The sequence below is a fragment of the Heterocephalus glaber genome, unplaced genomic scaffold (genome assembly GCF_053883595.1).
Source record: "Heterocephalus glaber isolate CG9 unplaced genomic scaffold, H.glaber_assembly_v1.0 deba00001608, whole genome shotgun sequence".
Taxonomy (NCBI): domain Eukaryota; kingdom Metazoa; phylum Chordata; class Mammalia; order Rodentia; family Bathyergidae; genus Heterocephalus; species Heterocephalus glaber.
Genome location: NW_028258379.1, coordinates 13,901,032 through 13,919,526, shown reverse-complemented (window position 1 = coordinate 13,919,526; position 18,495 = coordinate 13,901,032). Strand labels below are relative to the sequence as shown.

General features: G+C 40.3%; 1 protein-coding gene and 1 pseudogene across 1 annotated transcript; one reads left to right on the top strand and one right to left on the bottom strand.

Annotated features, from left to right (window-relative positions):
- The first annotated feature begins 3,899 nt into the window (after positions 1–3,899).
- On the top strand, positions 3,900–6,025 carry LOC101712309 (tyrosine-protein kinase Tec pseudogene; annotated as a pseudogene).
- A 623-nt stretch (positions 6,026–6,648) lies between these two features.
- LOC101722826 (acyl-coenzyme A thioesterase 3) lies at positions 6,649–16,941 on the bottom strand. The gene is given in 7 exon segments (XM_004837492.3): positions 6,649–8,497; positions 8,499–8,590; positions 8,593–8,814; positions 8,817–8,949; positions 10,391–10,593; positions 13,895–14,428; positions 16,932–16,941. Coding segments are annotated over 7 exon segments (1,347 nt in total). The 3' UTR covers positions 6,649–8,344.
- Between the last annotated feature and the right edge of the window lie 1,554 nt (positions 16,942–18,495).

The following is an 18,495-nucleotide window of genomic DNA, read 5'->3' as shown; positions in this document are numbered from 1 at the left end:
CCAGAAGCTTTTTAATACGATGATATCCCAGTTGTTGATTCTTTGTGCTAGCTCCCGTGCTACTGAAGATTTGTTCATAAAGTCTTTTCCTATGCCAGTGTCATCAAGAGTTCTACCTAACTTATCTTCCAGCAAGTTTAGTGTTTCTGACTTAATATTTAGATCTTTAATCCACTTTGATCTTAGTTTAGTGCACAGTGATAGGTATGGGTCTAGTGTTAATCTCTGACAGGTTGAAATCCAGTTTTTCCAACACCATTTATTAAATAGGCTATCTTTCCTCCAGTGATGGTGATTGGCTCCTTTGTCAAAGATGAGGTGGCTGAGTATGTCTGGAGTTGTTTCTGCATCTTCTAATCTATTCCACTGATCTTCGGGTCTGTTTCTTTGCCAGTACCATGCTGTTTTTATCACAGTAGCTTTGTAGTATAGCTTCAAGTTGGGTATTGTGATACCCCCAGCCATGTCTCTGTTGCCTAGAATTCCTTTTGCTATTCTAGGTTTTTTCTGCTTTCAAATGAATTTTTGGATTGTTTTCTCTAGTTCTGTGAAGTATATTGTTGGACTTTCAATTGGCATTGCATTGAATCTATATAGTAGTTTTGGAAGTATGTCCATTTTCACTATATTGGTTCTTCCTACCCAGGAACAAGGGATATCTTTCCATTTTCTTATATCCTCCTTGATCTCCTTCTTCAGAATGCTATAGTTTTCAGTGTAGAGGTCTTTTGCTTCCTTTGTTAGGTTGATTCCTAGATATTTCATTTTTTTTAGATGCTATTGTAAAAGGAGTTATTTCCCGAATTCCTCTCTCAATGGGTCTGCTATTTGTGTATAAGAAGGCTATTGTTTTTTGAGTGTTGACCTTGTATCCAGCTACTCTACTGAATCTGTCCATTAAGTCTAGAAGACTTTTGACTGAGGTTTTTGGGTCTTCTATGTAAAGTATCATATCATCAGCAAATAATAACAGTTTCACTTCTTCCTTTCCTATCTTTATTCCTTTTATTTCTTTCTCTTTTCTAATTGCTATGGCTAATGTTTCCAGAACGATACTGAACAGGAGTGGTGATAGTGGGCATCCTTGTCTTGTTCCTGATTTTAGTGTGAAAGTTTTCAGGTTTTGACCATTTAGTATGATGTTGGCTGTTGGTTTTTCATAGATAGCCTTAATCAGGTTGAGATAAAGGCCTTCTATTCCAATTTTCTGCAGCATTTGTATCATGAATGGGTGTTGGATTTTGTCAGATGCTTTTTCTGCATCTATTGAGATGATCATGGGGTTTTTGTCCTTAACTCTGTTAATATAGTTTATTACATTTATTGATTTATGTATGTTGAACCATCCTTGCATCCCTGGGATAAATCCGACTTGGTCAGGGTGTATGATCTTCTTGATGACACTCTGTATTCTGTTTGCCAGTATCTTGTTGAGGATTTTTGCATCTATGTTCATTAGGGAGATTTGTCTGTAGTTCTCTTTTTTGGGTTCGGTCTTTCCCTGGTTTTGGAATCAAAGTAACACTTGCTTCCAGGAATGAATTTGGAAGCCTTGCTTCCCTTTCAATTTCCTTGATGAGTTTAAAGAGTAATGGCAATAGTTCTTCTTTAAATGTCTTGTAGAATTCAGCAGTGAACCCATCAGGACCTGGGCTTTTCTTTGTTGGTACGTTTTTATTACATTTTCAATTTCACTCATTGTTATTGGGGTTTAGAATTTCTATATCTTCTTCATTTAATTTTGGCAATTCTTATGTATCTAGGAATCTGTCCATTTCTTCTGTGTTTTCCATTTTATTAGAGTACAGGTTCTCAAATTAGGTATTAATGATTCTCTGGATTTCTGCTGGATTTGTTGTGACTTCCCCTTTTTCATTCTTAATTGCATAGATTTGAGCCTTTTCTTTCCCTTTTTTGATAAGGTTGGCTAAAGGTTTATCAATTTTATTTATTCTTTCAAAAAACCAACTCTTTGATTCATTGATTTTTTTGTATTGTTTTCTTAGTCTCCATTGCATTGATTTCTGCTCTGATCTTTATAATTTCCTTTCTTGTACGAGCTTTGGGTTGGTTATGCTCTTCTTTTTCTAGGAGCTTTAGGTTCTGCATTAGGTTATTTAACTGAGTTCTCTCTGTTGTCCTAATATGGCATTCACTGCTATGAATTTCCCGCATAGAACTGCTTTCATTTTGTCCCACAGTTTCCTGTATGTTGTACTGGCATTATCATTTACTTGTAGAAACTGTCTAATTTCTTCTTTAATTTCCTCTGTGACCCATTGGTTGTTCAGGAGGGTGTTGTTCAATTTCCCTGTGTTTGTGGGAGTTTTGTGGTTTCTTATGTTATTGATCTCCAATTGTATTGTACTGTGGTCTGATAATATACAGGGGATAACTTCGATTCTTTTACATTTACTTAGATATGTCCTATGAGCTAGCATGTGATCTATTTTTGAGAATGACCTGTGTGCAACTGAAAAGAATGTGTATTCTGATTTTGTGGGGAGGAACACTCTGTAAACATCTATTAAGTCCATTTGTTCAATAGCTTGGTTCAGTTCTAGAATTTCATTGTTAATTTTTTTTCTAGTTGATCTGTCTATTTGTGATAGAGGGGTGTTGAGGTCCCCTACTACAGTTGTATTAGTGCTTATTTGGTTTTTCATGTCCTAGATGCTCCTATCTTTGTAGTTTTACCACTGTGTTATTTTATTTATATGTATGTTCTACTGTGGACTAAGTATATTTGAACACACTTGAGTATTTCCATCACCAAGTCTCTGAGCCTACACTTTCCACTTCTCAGAATGTTTCTACCATCAACTCCATCTTCTGGAACCTAACAAAATACAGCTCGTAGAATTCAAATGGCAAATAACAAACTGATAGAGTGGCCAATGTTAATAAGGATTTATTTCCTTAATAATGAAATGCTGCTATAAGCCAATATGAAATAGATGAGTAAAGAATGGGATAGGGAGTTTTAAAGTGACAAAAATATTTTCCCAGTAAGAAGGGAAAATATGGGCTGGGGATGTAGCTCAGTAGTATAGCACGAGCTTAGCGTTCATGAAGCCTTAAATTTAATCCCCAGCACCAAAAAAAAGAGGAGGGGATAATATTCAACATTATTATAACAACAACAAAAGCCATCCAGTGAGATGTTTTTTTGTACCGGGGATAGAACTTGGGAGCTTGCCCTTGCAAGACAGGTGGCAGAACCACTGAGCTAAATCCCCGGCCCAAAATGTTTGCAGATTTTTTTTTTTGTTTTTGATTATTTTTGGTACCAGGGCTCGAACTGGGGTCCTTCCGCTTGCAAGGCAGGTGCTGGAACCACTGAGCTAAATCCCTGGCCTTGAGATACTCTCTATATCTCATAAAATGTGTAAAAATAAAGGGATTCCAGACACACACACGTATATACATACTCATATTGTATCCAGGTGGCAAAGGTACAATGCAAAATAGGGCAATTACATCCAATCATTCAGATATTGTAGGACTGATCATTCCTAGTATGTATACTACAGAATCCCAGTAATTTTATTGCAAGAATATGTTTTAAAAATAAGCAGTTATAGGTCTTGTTACCTTTGCTGCCTTGTGTGTGCCATGTTGTTTCTGCTCTGCCATGCCTGTTTGTTGTCCCTGCCTTGGAGTTGGCCGACTAAGGACTGAAACCTCTATGAACTGCCTCCCACTTGCCCCAGAGGCGCTGCACTGCTGAGCTACATCCCCGGCCCTCCTGACCTCTTTCTTGTGTTGGAATCCTTTTTTATGGAGAGAAAGTGCCAGGGAGACATTGATGATTTCTGATGAGTGAAATGGAATGATGCATCTTTGAAGACTGATTCAGCAGGAACACGGGGATACTGGGATCTTTGATGGCAGGAGAAACAGTGATCAGAAGACTGAGATGAATTTTAACACTATTCTAGAAGAGATTCTTATTCAAAGGTCACAGCAGAAAAAGATGACATCACCCCTAAACTACAAAGACAGACTTTTTGTACTTACAAAGTCCATGTTAACCTACTATGAAGGTCGAGCAGAGAAAAAATACAGAAAGGGGTTTATTTATATTTCCCGAATCCAGTGTGTGGAAGTAGTGAAGAATGATGATGCCATCATTCCTTGTCAAAATAAATATCCATAATGCTAACACACTTTACGTTTTCGCACCTAGAGCACAAAGCAGGGACTGCTGGGTGAAGAAATTAAAAGAAGAACTAAAGAACAACAATAATATTATGATTAAATATCATCCTAAATTCTGGGCAGATGGAAGTTATCAGTGTTGCAGACAAACAGAAAACCTAGCACCTGGATGTGAAAAATACAATCTTTTTGAGAGTAGTAGTATAAAAAAAGGCACTACCCCCAGCACCAGAAACAAAGAAGGCCTCCCCCACCAGTTCCTCTTGAAGAAGAGCATAATAGTGAAGAAATAGTTATAGCAATGTATGACTTCCAAGCCACAGAAGCACATGATCTCAGATTAGAGAGGGGCCAGGAGTATATCATACTGGAAAAGAATCATATTCATTGGTGGAGAGCCAGGGTTAAGAATGGGACTGAAGGCTATATCCCAGGTAATTATGTGACAGGAAAGAAATCCAACAACTTAGATCAATATGAATGGTATTGCAGAAATACAGATAGAAGCAAGGGAGAGCAACTCCTCAGAATTGAAGATAAAGAAGGTGGTTTTATGGTAAGGGACTCCAGTCAACCAGGCTTATATACAGTCTCCTTTATACAAAGTTTGGAGGGGAAGGTTCATCAAGTTTCAGGCATTATCATATAAAGGAAACAACGACATCTCCAGAGAAGTATTATCTAGCCGAAAAGCATGTTTTTAGTTCAGTTCCTGAGATTATTGAATATCATAAGTACAGTGCAGCAGGACTTGTCACAAGGCTGTGGTATCCTGTTAGTACAAAGGGGAAGAATGCGCCAACTACTGCAGGCTTTAGCTATGAGAAGTGGGAGATTAACCCTTTGGAGCTGATCTTTATGAGTGAGTTGTGGAGTGGGCTGTTTGGAGTGGTGAGACTTGGCAAGTGGCGAGCCCATTACAAAGTAGCCATCAAAGTGATCAGAGAAGGTGCCATGTGCAAGGAGGACTTTATAGAAGAAGCTAAAGTGTTCATGAAGCTGACCCACCCGAAGCTGGTTACAGCTATGGTATGCACTCAGGAGAAACCAATTTACATCATTACTGAGTTCATAGAATGGGGCTGCCTTCTGAATTTCCTCCGGCAGAGAAAAGGCCTCTTCAGCAGAGATATGCTGTTGAGCATGTGTCAGGACATGTGTGAAGGGATGGAGTACTTGGAGAGAAACAGCTCCATCCACCAAGACCTGGCTGCAAGAAATTGTCTAGTGAACGAGGCAGGTGTTGTGAAAGTGTCTGATTTTGGAATGGCCAGGTATGTCCTGGATGATCAGTACACAAGTTCTTCTGGTGCTAAATTCCCTGTGACGTGGTGTTTGCCTGAAGTGTTTAATTATAGCCGTTTTAGCAGCAAATCAGATGTCTGGTCCTTTGGTGTTTTAATGTGGGAAGTATACACAAAAGGCAGAATGCCCTTTGAGAAAAACACCAATTATGAAGTGGTAAGCATGGTTACATGAGGTCACCGACTCTACGGGCCAAAGCTGGCGTCCAAACATGTGTATGAGGTGATGCTGACATGTTGGCAGGAGAAACCAGAGGGAAGGCCTTTGTTTGAAGATTTGCTGCGCACAATCGATGAACTAGTTGAATGTGAAGAAACTTTTGGAAGATGAATGGTGCTGTGACCAGGGGCTTCCAAATCCCAAAGCCTGAGGAGGAAATAGCAATTGTGGCTGAATTAATTTGGCACCTGGATGTGTGGACTGGTTAACTTACAAAATCAAACACCTACAGCATTTGCTTCTAGAGCAGCCTTAGCTCTGTGACTGAGCCTTCCACATTGTGGAAATGTTACCTGAGAGCTGGTGACCAAAAACACTAACTCCTCATCATTCCTCAGCAACCTGAGTGCTGACAACATGCCAGGCACTTTGCCCACTTTGGGGGTACTCAGGGGACCATGTTAGCTTGTGCCAGTAGTGAAGGACCCTAGTTAGCAAGACAGACTCCATATTGCTGCTTGACCCACCTGTCTGCCCTTTAGATGAACTCAGAAGGAGGAAGCTTAAAAACCTCCTCCCCTTAGAAAGTCTCTTTAGAAATAACAATTAATCAACTATTGTTTTACAAATGTTCTAACAGCAGGATGTTCCACTTCTGCACCTTTCGCTTGCTTTGCTAGTTCTATCCCATAGGGGGCCTAGAAACTGTTGGCCTCAAAGGTGTATAAAACATGTTTGTCTCCCCCCAGTCGAGACTCGAGTCCTACTTGGCTCAGGTCCCAGCCAGTAATAAACTCCTGTGTGGATTTAATATCGGTCTCTGGTTGGTTCTCTCTTGCTGGGTCTAACAAGTAGCAGGTGAGGGTACTGGGGAAGAGGAGGGAACTGGAGCTATGTTGTAGGCCCCTTCTCTTCCCTTTGACTTCTACAGAAATCTGGGCCTGGGGCACTGTCTGGATCAGGACTCTACCTTGGATAAGTACCCATCTTTTGTTGTGAAAACATCTCTGTTTTCAAGTCTGTTCTTAGTATTACATTTAAAATATTTGTATGCTGCATATTTTATAAATACATATAATATATAAAGTTATATGTTTATAAGAAAAAAATAAGCAGTTATACACACAAAATCATCTGTAGTCAAGTACCTTCACTATAGCACTAGACTATATGATCAAAGTGCATCAAAAATGTCAAGGCCCCCAAAATAGATGATTGACTCAATGAAGGATAGTGATAGCAATATGCAGAATATAGGTCATAGTTTAAAAAAAAAACCTATATGATATGCAATAAAATGTTCAGTACATACAATAGAATCCATTTTCTAACATATATATAAAAGCCTAGGGGAAAATAGAAAAAAATATGAAATTGTTAAGGGCACTGGTTTCTAGGTGATGGAATTGTATGTACCTCATTTTCTTTTTCTTTTTTTTTTTTTTTGGTACCGGGGATTGAACTCATGACCTTGTACTTGCAAGGCAGGCGTGGTGCTAAATCTCCAGCCCATGTACCTCATTTTCTACTGAATAATTTTTCCATTGTCTAAATTTACTATGACTTTTTATCACTTTAGATTTAGTAAAATGATGTCCTCTCAGTTTAACACACATTTCAAATGAGAGCATCTATCTGAATTTTTTGTAATTCTTGCCCCAGTAGTATGTAATTTTCTTCTTCCTTCCATAAAATCTCTCTATGTCATTTTGATGGTGCCTCTTCTTATCTCCTCCTACTAATAAACCCCAAATTTCCACTGCTGAGCTTTATATCCCTCATGACCACCATCCTTTATGATGCCTGCATGATGCCAGCAAGATTCCTGACCTGTTTTGGATCATTCCAATCACTCTTGGCTGATAGATATAATACAGCTTATAGGAAAGAGAAGAAGGAAGAGAGGAAAGAGGAAAGGAAGGACAACTCATATGTGTTAACAAGGAAAGGTTGTAGACAGTTTGTGGCTAGTGGTCATCCATATACCTCTCCCCAAACTCAAATTTGATATTGTAATCATTTTGATATAAAATTGTCCATTGGTATACATGGATAGGTTGCAAGAGAGAGAACAGGTTGCAGGACTCTTGCAGATACCAAAATCTGAAGATGCCAAGTCCCTTATGTAAAATGACATGGTATTTGTCGTATAACCAGCAGTTATTTTTCACATACTTTTAAATCACACTTGGGTTACTTAAGTTACCTAACCCAGCGTAAAGAGTTGCTACCCTGTATTGTTTAGGATAGAACGACAGGAAAATGTTTATAGTTGTTCAATTCAGACACAATTTCTTTTTCCAAATATTTTAAAGTGGGGTTGGCTGAATGTACAATGTGGAGCCCACAGACACGAAGGGCCACTGTTTATGCTTTTCTTACACATCAGTCAATAATTTATTTATTAACCAGCAGTCATTTAGCAAATAACTAAACTCCAGTTGTGTAGCAGGTAGAGTTAATGAGTGGTACTCACTTTTCTTTTCTTTTTTTTCAGAGTGAAAGCCTGTCAGTTGGATGACATATGATAGTAATAAATAAGCTTTTCCACTGCTTATAATTTATGCAGAATTATTCCCCACAGGAGTAGATAAAAATCTTTGAGGAAAAGTCTCTAAACAGTTGTTAAAAAGAAAAATACATATACACACAGTAATTGTAGCAGCTATTTCCAGGAGAGATCAGCATCACAGATGTTACATACACTATCACACAAAAATTACAGTTTTGCTGGGATGGTTCCCTCTTTAACACCCAAGTGTTTGTGGAAGTTGGTCTGGAGTCGCTTCCATGCGTCCACCTGGGCCATGGCATGAGCTCTGGGCTCCCCTCCCCAGATGCCAGGACCACCCACCAAGGAATGCAGAGACACTCAGCACAAGGGGGAAGTAAGGGGGCACCAGGCAGTACCCAGTTTCTGGGTAACAGATGACCTGGGGCTTTTTCTTCCCAGGGGCCTTTAAGTCCTTAGAGCCCTCATAGCATAGAACTCACTCTTCCAGTTGTGATCATCCTGACCTACAAGGAACAGGAAGGTGGTGTCAGACCTTTCCACAGGAATGAGGCTCTTCTGGTCAGGTCCTTCCAAAGGGTTGTTCAGGACATCCACAATGTCTTTCATGCCATCTTTGGTCACCTTGATTTGTTTTTTCTGGCTGCCCACAGGGGGCAAGGTCTCATCCTTATACAGTAAGGTTCCCCCACATTGGCGATGGAGCCATTGATGATTACAGCACCAGTGATGCCTTTCAGGAAAGAGGCCATGGAGATGCAGAGTTCACCCGCTTTGGAAGTCCCAAGCAGCCCAATTCCTGAACCCTTTATCTGAGAAAAAGACAGACAAAAAAGACAAAGAGTAAGTCCATGAAGTGAATAGTAGTGTCTACCTAGATGTCAGCTAGACCTGAGCCCAAATCTGAATCTATCAATACTCCAACTTTATTAAAAGATAACTAAGGCTCTGTAAAGCTTATTTTCCTTAGCAGTGAGATGAGGGGTGAGCTCCTATGTCACAGAGTCTATATGAAGCTCAAATGAGAAATCACATGAAAAGTACTTGGCATCATGCTTGTCAGGGAAGAGCATTCAAGTCCAAAAGTGTTGATGGATTAGTCTCCAGTACCTTTACCCTTCACTATGCATTCCATTCACATAAATCCATGGGAATGGGAAAATGTTCAAGGTGAGCCTAAGTAATAGTCCATTTGTATGTAAGATTCTAAGATGGACATGAAAGTACAGTATTGGTGAAGAGAATGGCTGTATTTATATATAAAAAAACCTTTTCTTCCTGAATTGATAGTTATTTTTGCAAAGAATGTTTGAAGCAATGAAATTGTTACCTAGTTTATACAGGATATGTATGCAGTATAAAATCACCATCAAGTGTTTATGAAAAACTTAAAGTATTTATGTAAAACCTTAAAGTATTTATGTACTTGGCAGCTACTACATCATTACTAATTACCTTTTGTATTTATTTTATTTTTAACATGTAAGTGGTAGTGGATACTGAAAGGTTTTTAAAAATGTAATAGCTAGAATAGTCTCCTGGACAACTAATAGTACTACTACTAGTAATAAGACTAGCTAACATTTCAGTCCTTGCTAAATGAGGTTCTTCCTGGCTCTATCTAGTCGCATAAGTTTCACACCTACTATTCTTCATCAATGTCCTGTTAATTTCCTTGTTAGCACTTTGATGGCTGAGATTCCTTTCTCCCTAGCCCTCCCTCCCCAGTCCCCACACTCTATTTTAAGTCATGTGGACATGAACTTTGTACTCCTTATTCTGTGTATGCTGAGCTTGGATACTCTAGTGTTTGCTTCATGAATGAATGGATGTTGATCATCAAATGTCAGGCCCCATTTCAAGGGTTTCACAAGTGTGATGCATCTAGCCTTTCTGATAAACCAGGAGGCTGGATACAAATTCACATTCCCACAAAGCAATGATACTGCTAAGATGATCATCCCCGATTCACCTATTTGTATCCTGGTCTTAGCAACAAAAGGCTTGCCTCTCTGGAAACCCTCTGTCCCGAGCAAAATAAGATGCTTGGTCACCCGAACCTGGGATTTGATATCTGGCTGTCTGACCAACTCTATCACCCCAAGCTAAGAAATGTTCTTTTCTCTGTGAAGTTGGAAGGCACTTAATATTTGTTACATAGGATCCTAAGCTCACTTAGTTGAAAATCTATACTGATTAGGGGAAGTATTTAGAACCTACTATCTGAACCAAATGACTGAAAGGATAATCAACCTGAGGGTGACTGAGGAGGTAGTTCACAGCTTCTTCAAAGTACTCCAGGTGGATGATATCTATGTCCTCGGGGAGGTCATCATAGTTATAATAAGCCAGAGCCATCACAACAAAACCCTTCCCAGCCAGAAGACTAGCTCGATACTCTAGAAGGCCTCCTCCAACTCCAAAAAGGTTCACTATCCCAGGAAAGGGCCCAGGTCCTTGAAAAGAAACAAAACAATGATGTAGTCCTCAAATAACTTTTGGAATCTGGCTCTCTTTCATTTATTTGGGAGTCCTTGGGAGAGGGATGAACATTCAATCCTCCTTTCCTATTTTGAAAGGATAACTTGTTGGGACCCAGAGAACTACGAATCACTAAGCGGGGAGACCGTCCCTCCTTCTGTGACCTGTACTCACTCCTTTGAGTGATATAGAGAGGTAGGGATGATTCAGAATTTACTCAGGTCAGCAGCATTGGCACTGAGTCAACAGCAGCCCTAATGTGATACTGAGTGTCCAGTATTAATGATGTTCAGTGTTGGCATGGTACTGTGACCTTAGTATGATCTGATCCCAGTCTTCTGGACAATTGGGTTCCTAAACTTTACCTATTTATTTCCACAGCCCTTTCCTATTTAAGTAACAGTAAGTCTGTTGTTGGTACTTGCAACTCAAAATTTTGACTGACCTTCCAAAATTGTGATATTAAAGGCTATCATGAGCCCTCTTGAAAACATCTGGAAAAGAATTTCAAAGTCTTAGGCAATATCTGGGCATTCTATATCAAGGCTTATGATCTTCAAGATTGCCAGCAGGATGGTCAAACTCAGTCCACATTTCATCTACACCTGTTGTTCCAAATTCCCACTTCTTTATAAGTAAAATTTTACTTAACAAGGTCCCAAGTTATTATTTTTTCCTTTCCAAATCTGGGGCCAGGAGAAGAATCTGTCTACACTATGTATAATATGTTGATGAATATAGCACAATAGCACAATTTATGTCTTTCTTTCTTTCTTTTTTTTTGGTACCGGGGATCGAACTCAGGACCTTGCACTTGCGAGGCAGGCAGCGGAACCACTGAACTAAATCCCCGGCCCTATGTCTTTCTTTTTTGATGATCATCAAGGTTGTTACAATTTATTATATTGCTGCCTTAAGCATCCTGTAAGGTCCAGATACAAGCATTTTTGAAGTGCTGTACATATAAGTTACATGGCTGTTATTTAGATCATATGTACATTTGAGTTTTTACTAAGAACTACCAAGTTGTTTTCCAAAGTTGCTTTACTGATTTACACTCCCTCCAGAAGAGTGGGGTGTTCTTGTGTTACTATACCACATCTTCATTAACACTCAAAATCAGGTTTTAAAAAAATATATTTGTCCAATTGAGGGGTATGAGGTATGAGAAGGTATTCCACAATACTTTTAATGTGCATGCCTATGATCTCTGAGTTGAGAATCTCTTTATATGTTTATTGCCATTCTTTCTTTTGTTTCTTTTTCAATTGAATTCTGTCTCTTTGACCTGTTTTTCTAAGAAGTTGTGGGTGCCTTTATTGGCTTGTAGGGTTTTCATTTTTAATTCTAGCTTCTGACTATTTGTCTGTTGTCTATGCTATAAATATCTTCTGTTGCTTATGAAGATACACATAGTGTTTTTCCTGATAGTTTTTTTTGTTTTTGTTTTACAATTTGCAGCAATGGGATTGATGTGAGGGAGCATTGAGCTATATCCCCAGCCTTTTTTCTTTTCCTTTTTTGTTGGTACCGGGGATCAAACTCAGGACCTTGTGCTTGCGAGGCAGGCGCTGGAACCACTGAGCTAAATCCCTGGCCCTTTTTTTTTTTTTTCCAGACTAGTTCTCACTAAGTTTCTTAGGCTGACCTCAAACTTGACATCTTCCTCCTTCAGTTTCCCGAGTGGCTGAGATTATAGGTGTGTGACACCTTGCCCAGCTCCTAGTAATGTTTTGTTTTTCATATAAATTTCTTCAATTCATCTGGAATTCATTTTTGTGTATAAGACAAGAATCTCAATAAGTGGCCAATACAACTGCCTTTCCCCAGTAACCTATAATACCTGTATCAGTGGTGGTGAACCTACGGTACATGTGCCGCAGCCACCTGTTATCATTGAAAGGTCTAAGAGGTTTGCCATCACTGACATATATCATACCCCATGCTTCCCTATGTGCATAGGTCAGTTTATGAAGCATCTATTCTATTGACCTATTTGTCTATTTATCAACATGTTTAATTGACTTAATTCCTGGTAAGGTAAGTGTCTTGTTCATTATCCTCTTGAACCTGGTTCTTTTTTAGAATTGCAGGAATTATACTTTTCAGCATGCCCAAGAAACACTGAAATTTAAAAACTGCATCCCAACTGGGATATCAGATTGTAGGACGGTAAGACTTAGACAGCTGCCCATGAGAATGTCAAGTAAAGATGTCATATGGAAGACAGCACTTTAATGTAGACCCTTTTGTACTGTTGATTTATTCGCTTGTTACTATTTAAATATGTAACTATTATATTATTTGAAGGTTGTTTACCAAAGAACTACATTTCCAATTTTACAAGGTTTTTTCCAGATGCTAAAGCAGTATTAGGCACAGGGATTTTGGCAAGAGGAAAATTTAACTATTGTATAAGAGATAAATTGTCCCCTTTTTTTGTTTTGTTTTTTCAGATGGGGTCGCAAGATGCAAGTCAGGCTGGCCCTGAACTCACTATGTAGCACAGGATGGTGTCAAACTCGTGGCCATCCTCCTGTCTCAGCCTCCGAAGTGCTGGAATATAAGCATGTGCCACCACTCCTGGCTAGAAATAAACTGTCCTTATATTTGGCCTCTCTGCACACTCCTTCCTGTCAGCAGTTCCTCTTCTGATCTCTATTGCAAAGGGAATGCCAACTATTGATCAGAGTCCCTGAGAACAGCTCTCTGTGAGCTCCTGCACTTTTCACCTCCCTTTCTCTAAGCATTAAGGCTCTCACACTTCATCTGCCTCAGAAGCAACAGGGAACAGTGGTTCAATTCACACTACTGGTTCCACTCCTACCCTTTCGATTCTTTAAATCTGGGTGAGGCCAAACCGAGCCTTTCTAACAAGTTCCCTGGAGACACTGCTGGTTCCTCCCCTTGGCCTGAATCACTGTTCCAGAGCAGCTGATCTCAAACCAAAATGTGCATGCAAATCACCCGCGGGTCTCTCTTGTCACTGCTCAGGTTCTACCTCAGCAGGCTTGGAGGGAGTCGGACAATCTGCTTTTCTAAGCAACTTCTCTATTGCTTTGGCTGTTGACGTTTAGATCAGGACTTTAATAGGACCATTAGCCAAAAACTCGGTCAGGCTTTTCCAGTGACCACAGACTTCTGGGGTTCCCTGGAGGGTTTGGGAGAGGAGGACAGAACGGGGTCAAAGACATTGTACCATAGTGCCAGCGGCTACTGACCCACAGGGCCAGCGCCACTGGCGTATGGGACCAATGAGGACAGCAGGTGTCTCACCTGGCGGCAGGAAGAGCGTGGCCCGCACCCGGCCCTCCCGCACAGGCACGCGCTGCACCCCGGGCGCCAGGAAGTGGCTCTCGTGCACCGAGCGGGCCTGCAGCTTCCCAAGGTCGGGCTCGGGCTCATGTCCGTCCAGCACCTCCAGCTCCACGACAAAGGGTATCTGCACGTCCCGCTTGATCAGGCCCCAAAAAGGCCTGTCAGGCTGCATGGCCCAGAGCAGCCCCACAGGCTCGAGACCTGCGAAGCTGCCGCCCAGAGCGGTCGCGGGGTCCAGGTCCAGCGGGCCGGCGGCGTCGGCGCAGTAGCGCGCGTGGGCCCGGAAGAGCGCGCCCTTCTTGTCGCGCAGGGACGCGCGCGTCGTGACGGGCTGCTCGGGGGCCAGGCCGCGCACTGCGATGCGCAGCGGCTGGTCGCAGAGGCTGCGGCCTGCGGGCTCAAGGCTTAGCGTAGCAGTTGTCCGTACAGGGGTCCGAGTGCTCCGGACGCTCAGCCTGAGCTGCGTGGACCCAGAAAACCGTCCCCAACTTCCTCAGGCTCCTTTGGCACAGCATGCACGTGCTCAGGACAGCAACTGACGAGGCCATCGTTTGGCGTCCTGACTTCAGACCGCGGAACTAAAGGAAGAGTGAGGAAAGAAATTAGTGTAGGGATCGTCTAGCAGCGAGCTGCGAACCTGCAGACTACAGGCCCACTAAAGAAGTGCCCTGCCTGTCAGCAAAAGCGAAAACTTTTGGACTGTCTTCAAGCCCCGGGTACGGGAAATTATGTTAGGGTTGGGGTTGGGGGTTGCTTCTTAGTTCTGCTTCTCAGGCGCTCATTGGGCTGGACCAGAGCTGGCTCTTAAGAACCTGGCACCTGGCAAAAGCCTCTATTTGCTGAACTTCTAATGGCTAACAGGACTGCAGGACTGGAATCCAGTCTTAGCACTTTGCTGAGTAATTCACACTTGTTACTAATCTTGTGCCTTTGCTTTCAAGATATACATCACGTCACGGTTGTTTTCCATGTGTGTTATCTATGTGCTTATCTTCTACATTTGTCCCATTTCTAACAGTCTTGGCATCTCATTATGTGACCTCTGAGCTGCATTCCATATGGGTGTAAAAATAGCCAAATGGCGTAGTAATTTTTATACAGGGCTCTCCTTTTGCTCCTGTAAGCAAAGGCTGTCTCCTGGGTTTCTCTCCCTTTTCCACCTTTTCATAAGCAATCGGCTCCAACTAGAGTTTTCACCAAATTTAAACTGTAGGTAGGTCCCTTCCAAGGCCTTGTACCTGATTTTATATGCACCTGATTTTCTATTTCATATTGTCGTTGTTAGAGAAACCTAGGAATGTGTAAGCTGTATTTACTTCTGCTCCCAAAGAGACCAATCTCAAGAGCTTTCCCGAAAAAACCTTTTTCCAAATATTCTCATATCCTAATGGTTATTAATCATGCAAACTCTGTAGCTCTAGATACTTTTCGTATTGGTTCTGTGGGGTTCAACAAGTGTTATTTTGTGCATAGAGTCTAAGGGTAAGTAATAATAGCTAATTCTTTTTATTTTGGTACCAGGGATCGCGCTTGCCAATAGCTAATTCTTAATCCTTACAAGAATTCTATGAGAAAAAAAAAAGAATTCTATGAGAAAATTAAGACTCAGAGAAGTTAACTGATTTGCTAAAGACCACTTAACTAGAAAATGGAAGAGCTGGGGCTGGGGATTTAGCTCAGTGGTGCCACCACCTGCCTAGCGAGCGAAAGGTCCCGTGTTCAATCCCCAGTACCAAAAATAAAATAACATGTCCAAAGTATACAGAATGAGGAAATTTTCATGAAGGCAAAAACAAAGCAAATTAGAGAATAGTATATGTAATTTTTTGAAGGCTAGAAAAAGGCTAGTAAAATACTAACCTGCACTGTTGTTTCTTAGCTCTTTGAGGCAGTATGGATAGTTTTAATTTTCTTGGTCCAGAATTTGTTCAGAAAACCTATATGCCTTTAGTAATTAAACAGAGTATGGCTTCCTTTTAGTTGTAGAGTTCTCTGAAGAAGACGAATATACATTCAAGATCCTGTAGACCGTTTGACCTTAGCTGACTAGGACATTGGGATTGTAGAGAAATGGAATCTTGGAGTCAGGAGCCAAAGTTATCTTGGGCTATTTCAGGCCTCTTACTGGTCATTTACCTTAACTTTTGTATATGACCTAACATTTTCATGACTAATAGATAAATTTTAAAAAGTTTAGCAGATCCCTGCCCTCCACCAGCCCTAAAGCTGAGTGCTGTAAGATGGCATCTGAAATCTATAGAAGATTCCCCCACTTTGTTGTAGCATGCCCACTTGATGTCCCCACCAATGTAATTGGTAAATGTATTGATTTATGACTCACTTTTGTTCTTTTGTTCTATTCTAGAAAAGTTCACATAACTTCTTCTACATGGAACATGTCATTCAGGGTAACTTGAATCCATGTTCCTGGGTGCCGTCACTCATCTCTGGTTCAGAATAAACTATTTTATTATTTTCTTTATAGCAGAATCATGAGTCATGCATGACAGCACAGGCTTGTAATCCCAGGCACTCAGGAGGCAGAGACAGCCTTATGAATTTGAGGATAGCCTGAGCTATATAGTGAGACCTAGCCTCACAAAGCAAAAAAAAAAAAAGAAAAAAAGAAGAATCACTATTTCACATCAACAACACAAACAAAATGTCCCATTTTAACTATACAGATTAAGGGCATTAAGTACATTCACACTGATGTGCAACCATCACCACTATCCATCTCCAACATTTTTTTCGTTATCTCAAACTGAAACTCTGTGCCCATTGGTCAGTGAGGCTCAGATGTCCTTTTAAAACTCAGAAAATATACTTCAGAGTATAATGCTTTAATATATTTGGGCACATTTTTTTCTTTTTCTTTTCCTGTTCTCACCAATGTAACTAGTAAATATTTTTATGGATTTACAATATTATTTTTCTCTGTGATACAAAGACTCATGTAACCTCTTCCACAGTGGACTATGTAATTCAAAATTACTTGGATCCATGTTCCCGGGTTATTATCACTCATATTTGGCTCAGAATAAACCATAGTGATACCTCGGTTTTCAAATGGCTCCATGCAAACTTTCCACTACTCAAATGGCAAAATTTGAAAAAAATTTTATCAGCGTTTGTAATTTTGCTCGATAGTCAAACTGAAAATCTGATTTGAAAAAATCTGTACAAGCCAAGAGCCATGTGTCACTCTGGCCACACTCACAAAGGGATGACATTTCAGTCTAAGCTCTTCTCTTGCCCAAACAACATATAGTACCTGTATTAGTGTATTAAAACATTCATCATTGTACTGCTTTTTTTTTGAGTTTTATTTGCAGAAAATATTGTAACAATGACGCCAAAGAAAGTTAGTGATACCAGCAGTAAAGCTAAGAGGAAAACTGTGAGAACCACAATAGAGTTAAAGAAAGAAATTGTGAAATTTGTTAAAGTCTTAGAAAAATGAATTTATAAGTGTCATTTTTGAGCCTCAAAACCAATTTTTTGGTTTTTCATTCATTTTTTTTTTTTTTTCAGTACTGGGAATCAAACTCAGGACCTTGTGGTTGCCAGGCAGATGCAGTGCTACTGAGCTAAATCCCTAGCCCTTCATTATTTCTTATGGGAAGAATATATTCAGTTCTCAAACGTTTTAGTGTTCAAACACGAATTTGGAATGAATTGAGTTCAACAATCGAGATATCACTGTATTTTCTTGTTTTCTTTAAAACAGAGTTGTTCTTTTATGTCAGTGGACAAATAATCTAGCCAGGACCTGAGAGTGGGGCCCAGGGATGGAATTGAACTGTGTGGAAAGAAGAGATTGAGTAGCAATGGAGGAAAAGAAAAGGGGATAGAAAAGGCCACAAAGACAGCTTTTATTTCACCATCTGTTACATCTACCTGGCAATCTGAAGAATGCCAGAGCTGTGTTGGTTCCTGTGTTCCCTTCTTTGACTTGTTCTCAGCAAGACTGATGAACCTCTGTGGGAGGAAAATATTGTATTAAGTAGCATGGGACTAGTGGTTTATTTTTCAAAGAATGACTAAGAAATTATTAAGTCATCAGTGAGTACATATGATGCAATTTATCAAAGTACAGTTTACAAAGAAGGAAATTTAACAAATGAATACCCCCAACTAAGACCCCCTGGAACTCTGAACAGTTGGTTGCTAAGTGAACAACATAAACAGCTTTGAAACCTAAGAAACAAAAGATCTAAGATATAATGTATAATAGTAGCTTGTTTCCCTCAAAGGACCATGGTGTGGTGGGGGCCATTCTGAAGGTAATTTCGAAACACTGCATCTTTACCAGGATCTTAAAACAGTTAATTAGTATCAGCTAAATGATAAGAGGCAGCCTGAGGTAGTTGAAAATACTTTGTAGTAGGTATCAAAAGAGTATTTCTTCAGATACCAACCAAGGCCGATTTTAGTCAAGTCTCTTCTCTCCAGGCCTTGATTTTGGAATCTGTAAGATGAGGGTATTGACCCAGGTCATTTTTATGGCAACTTCCCGAATAAGCTCTGGAGACTACTGTATAGCAATGTGAATGCAT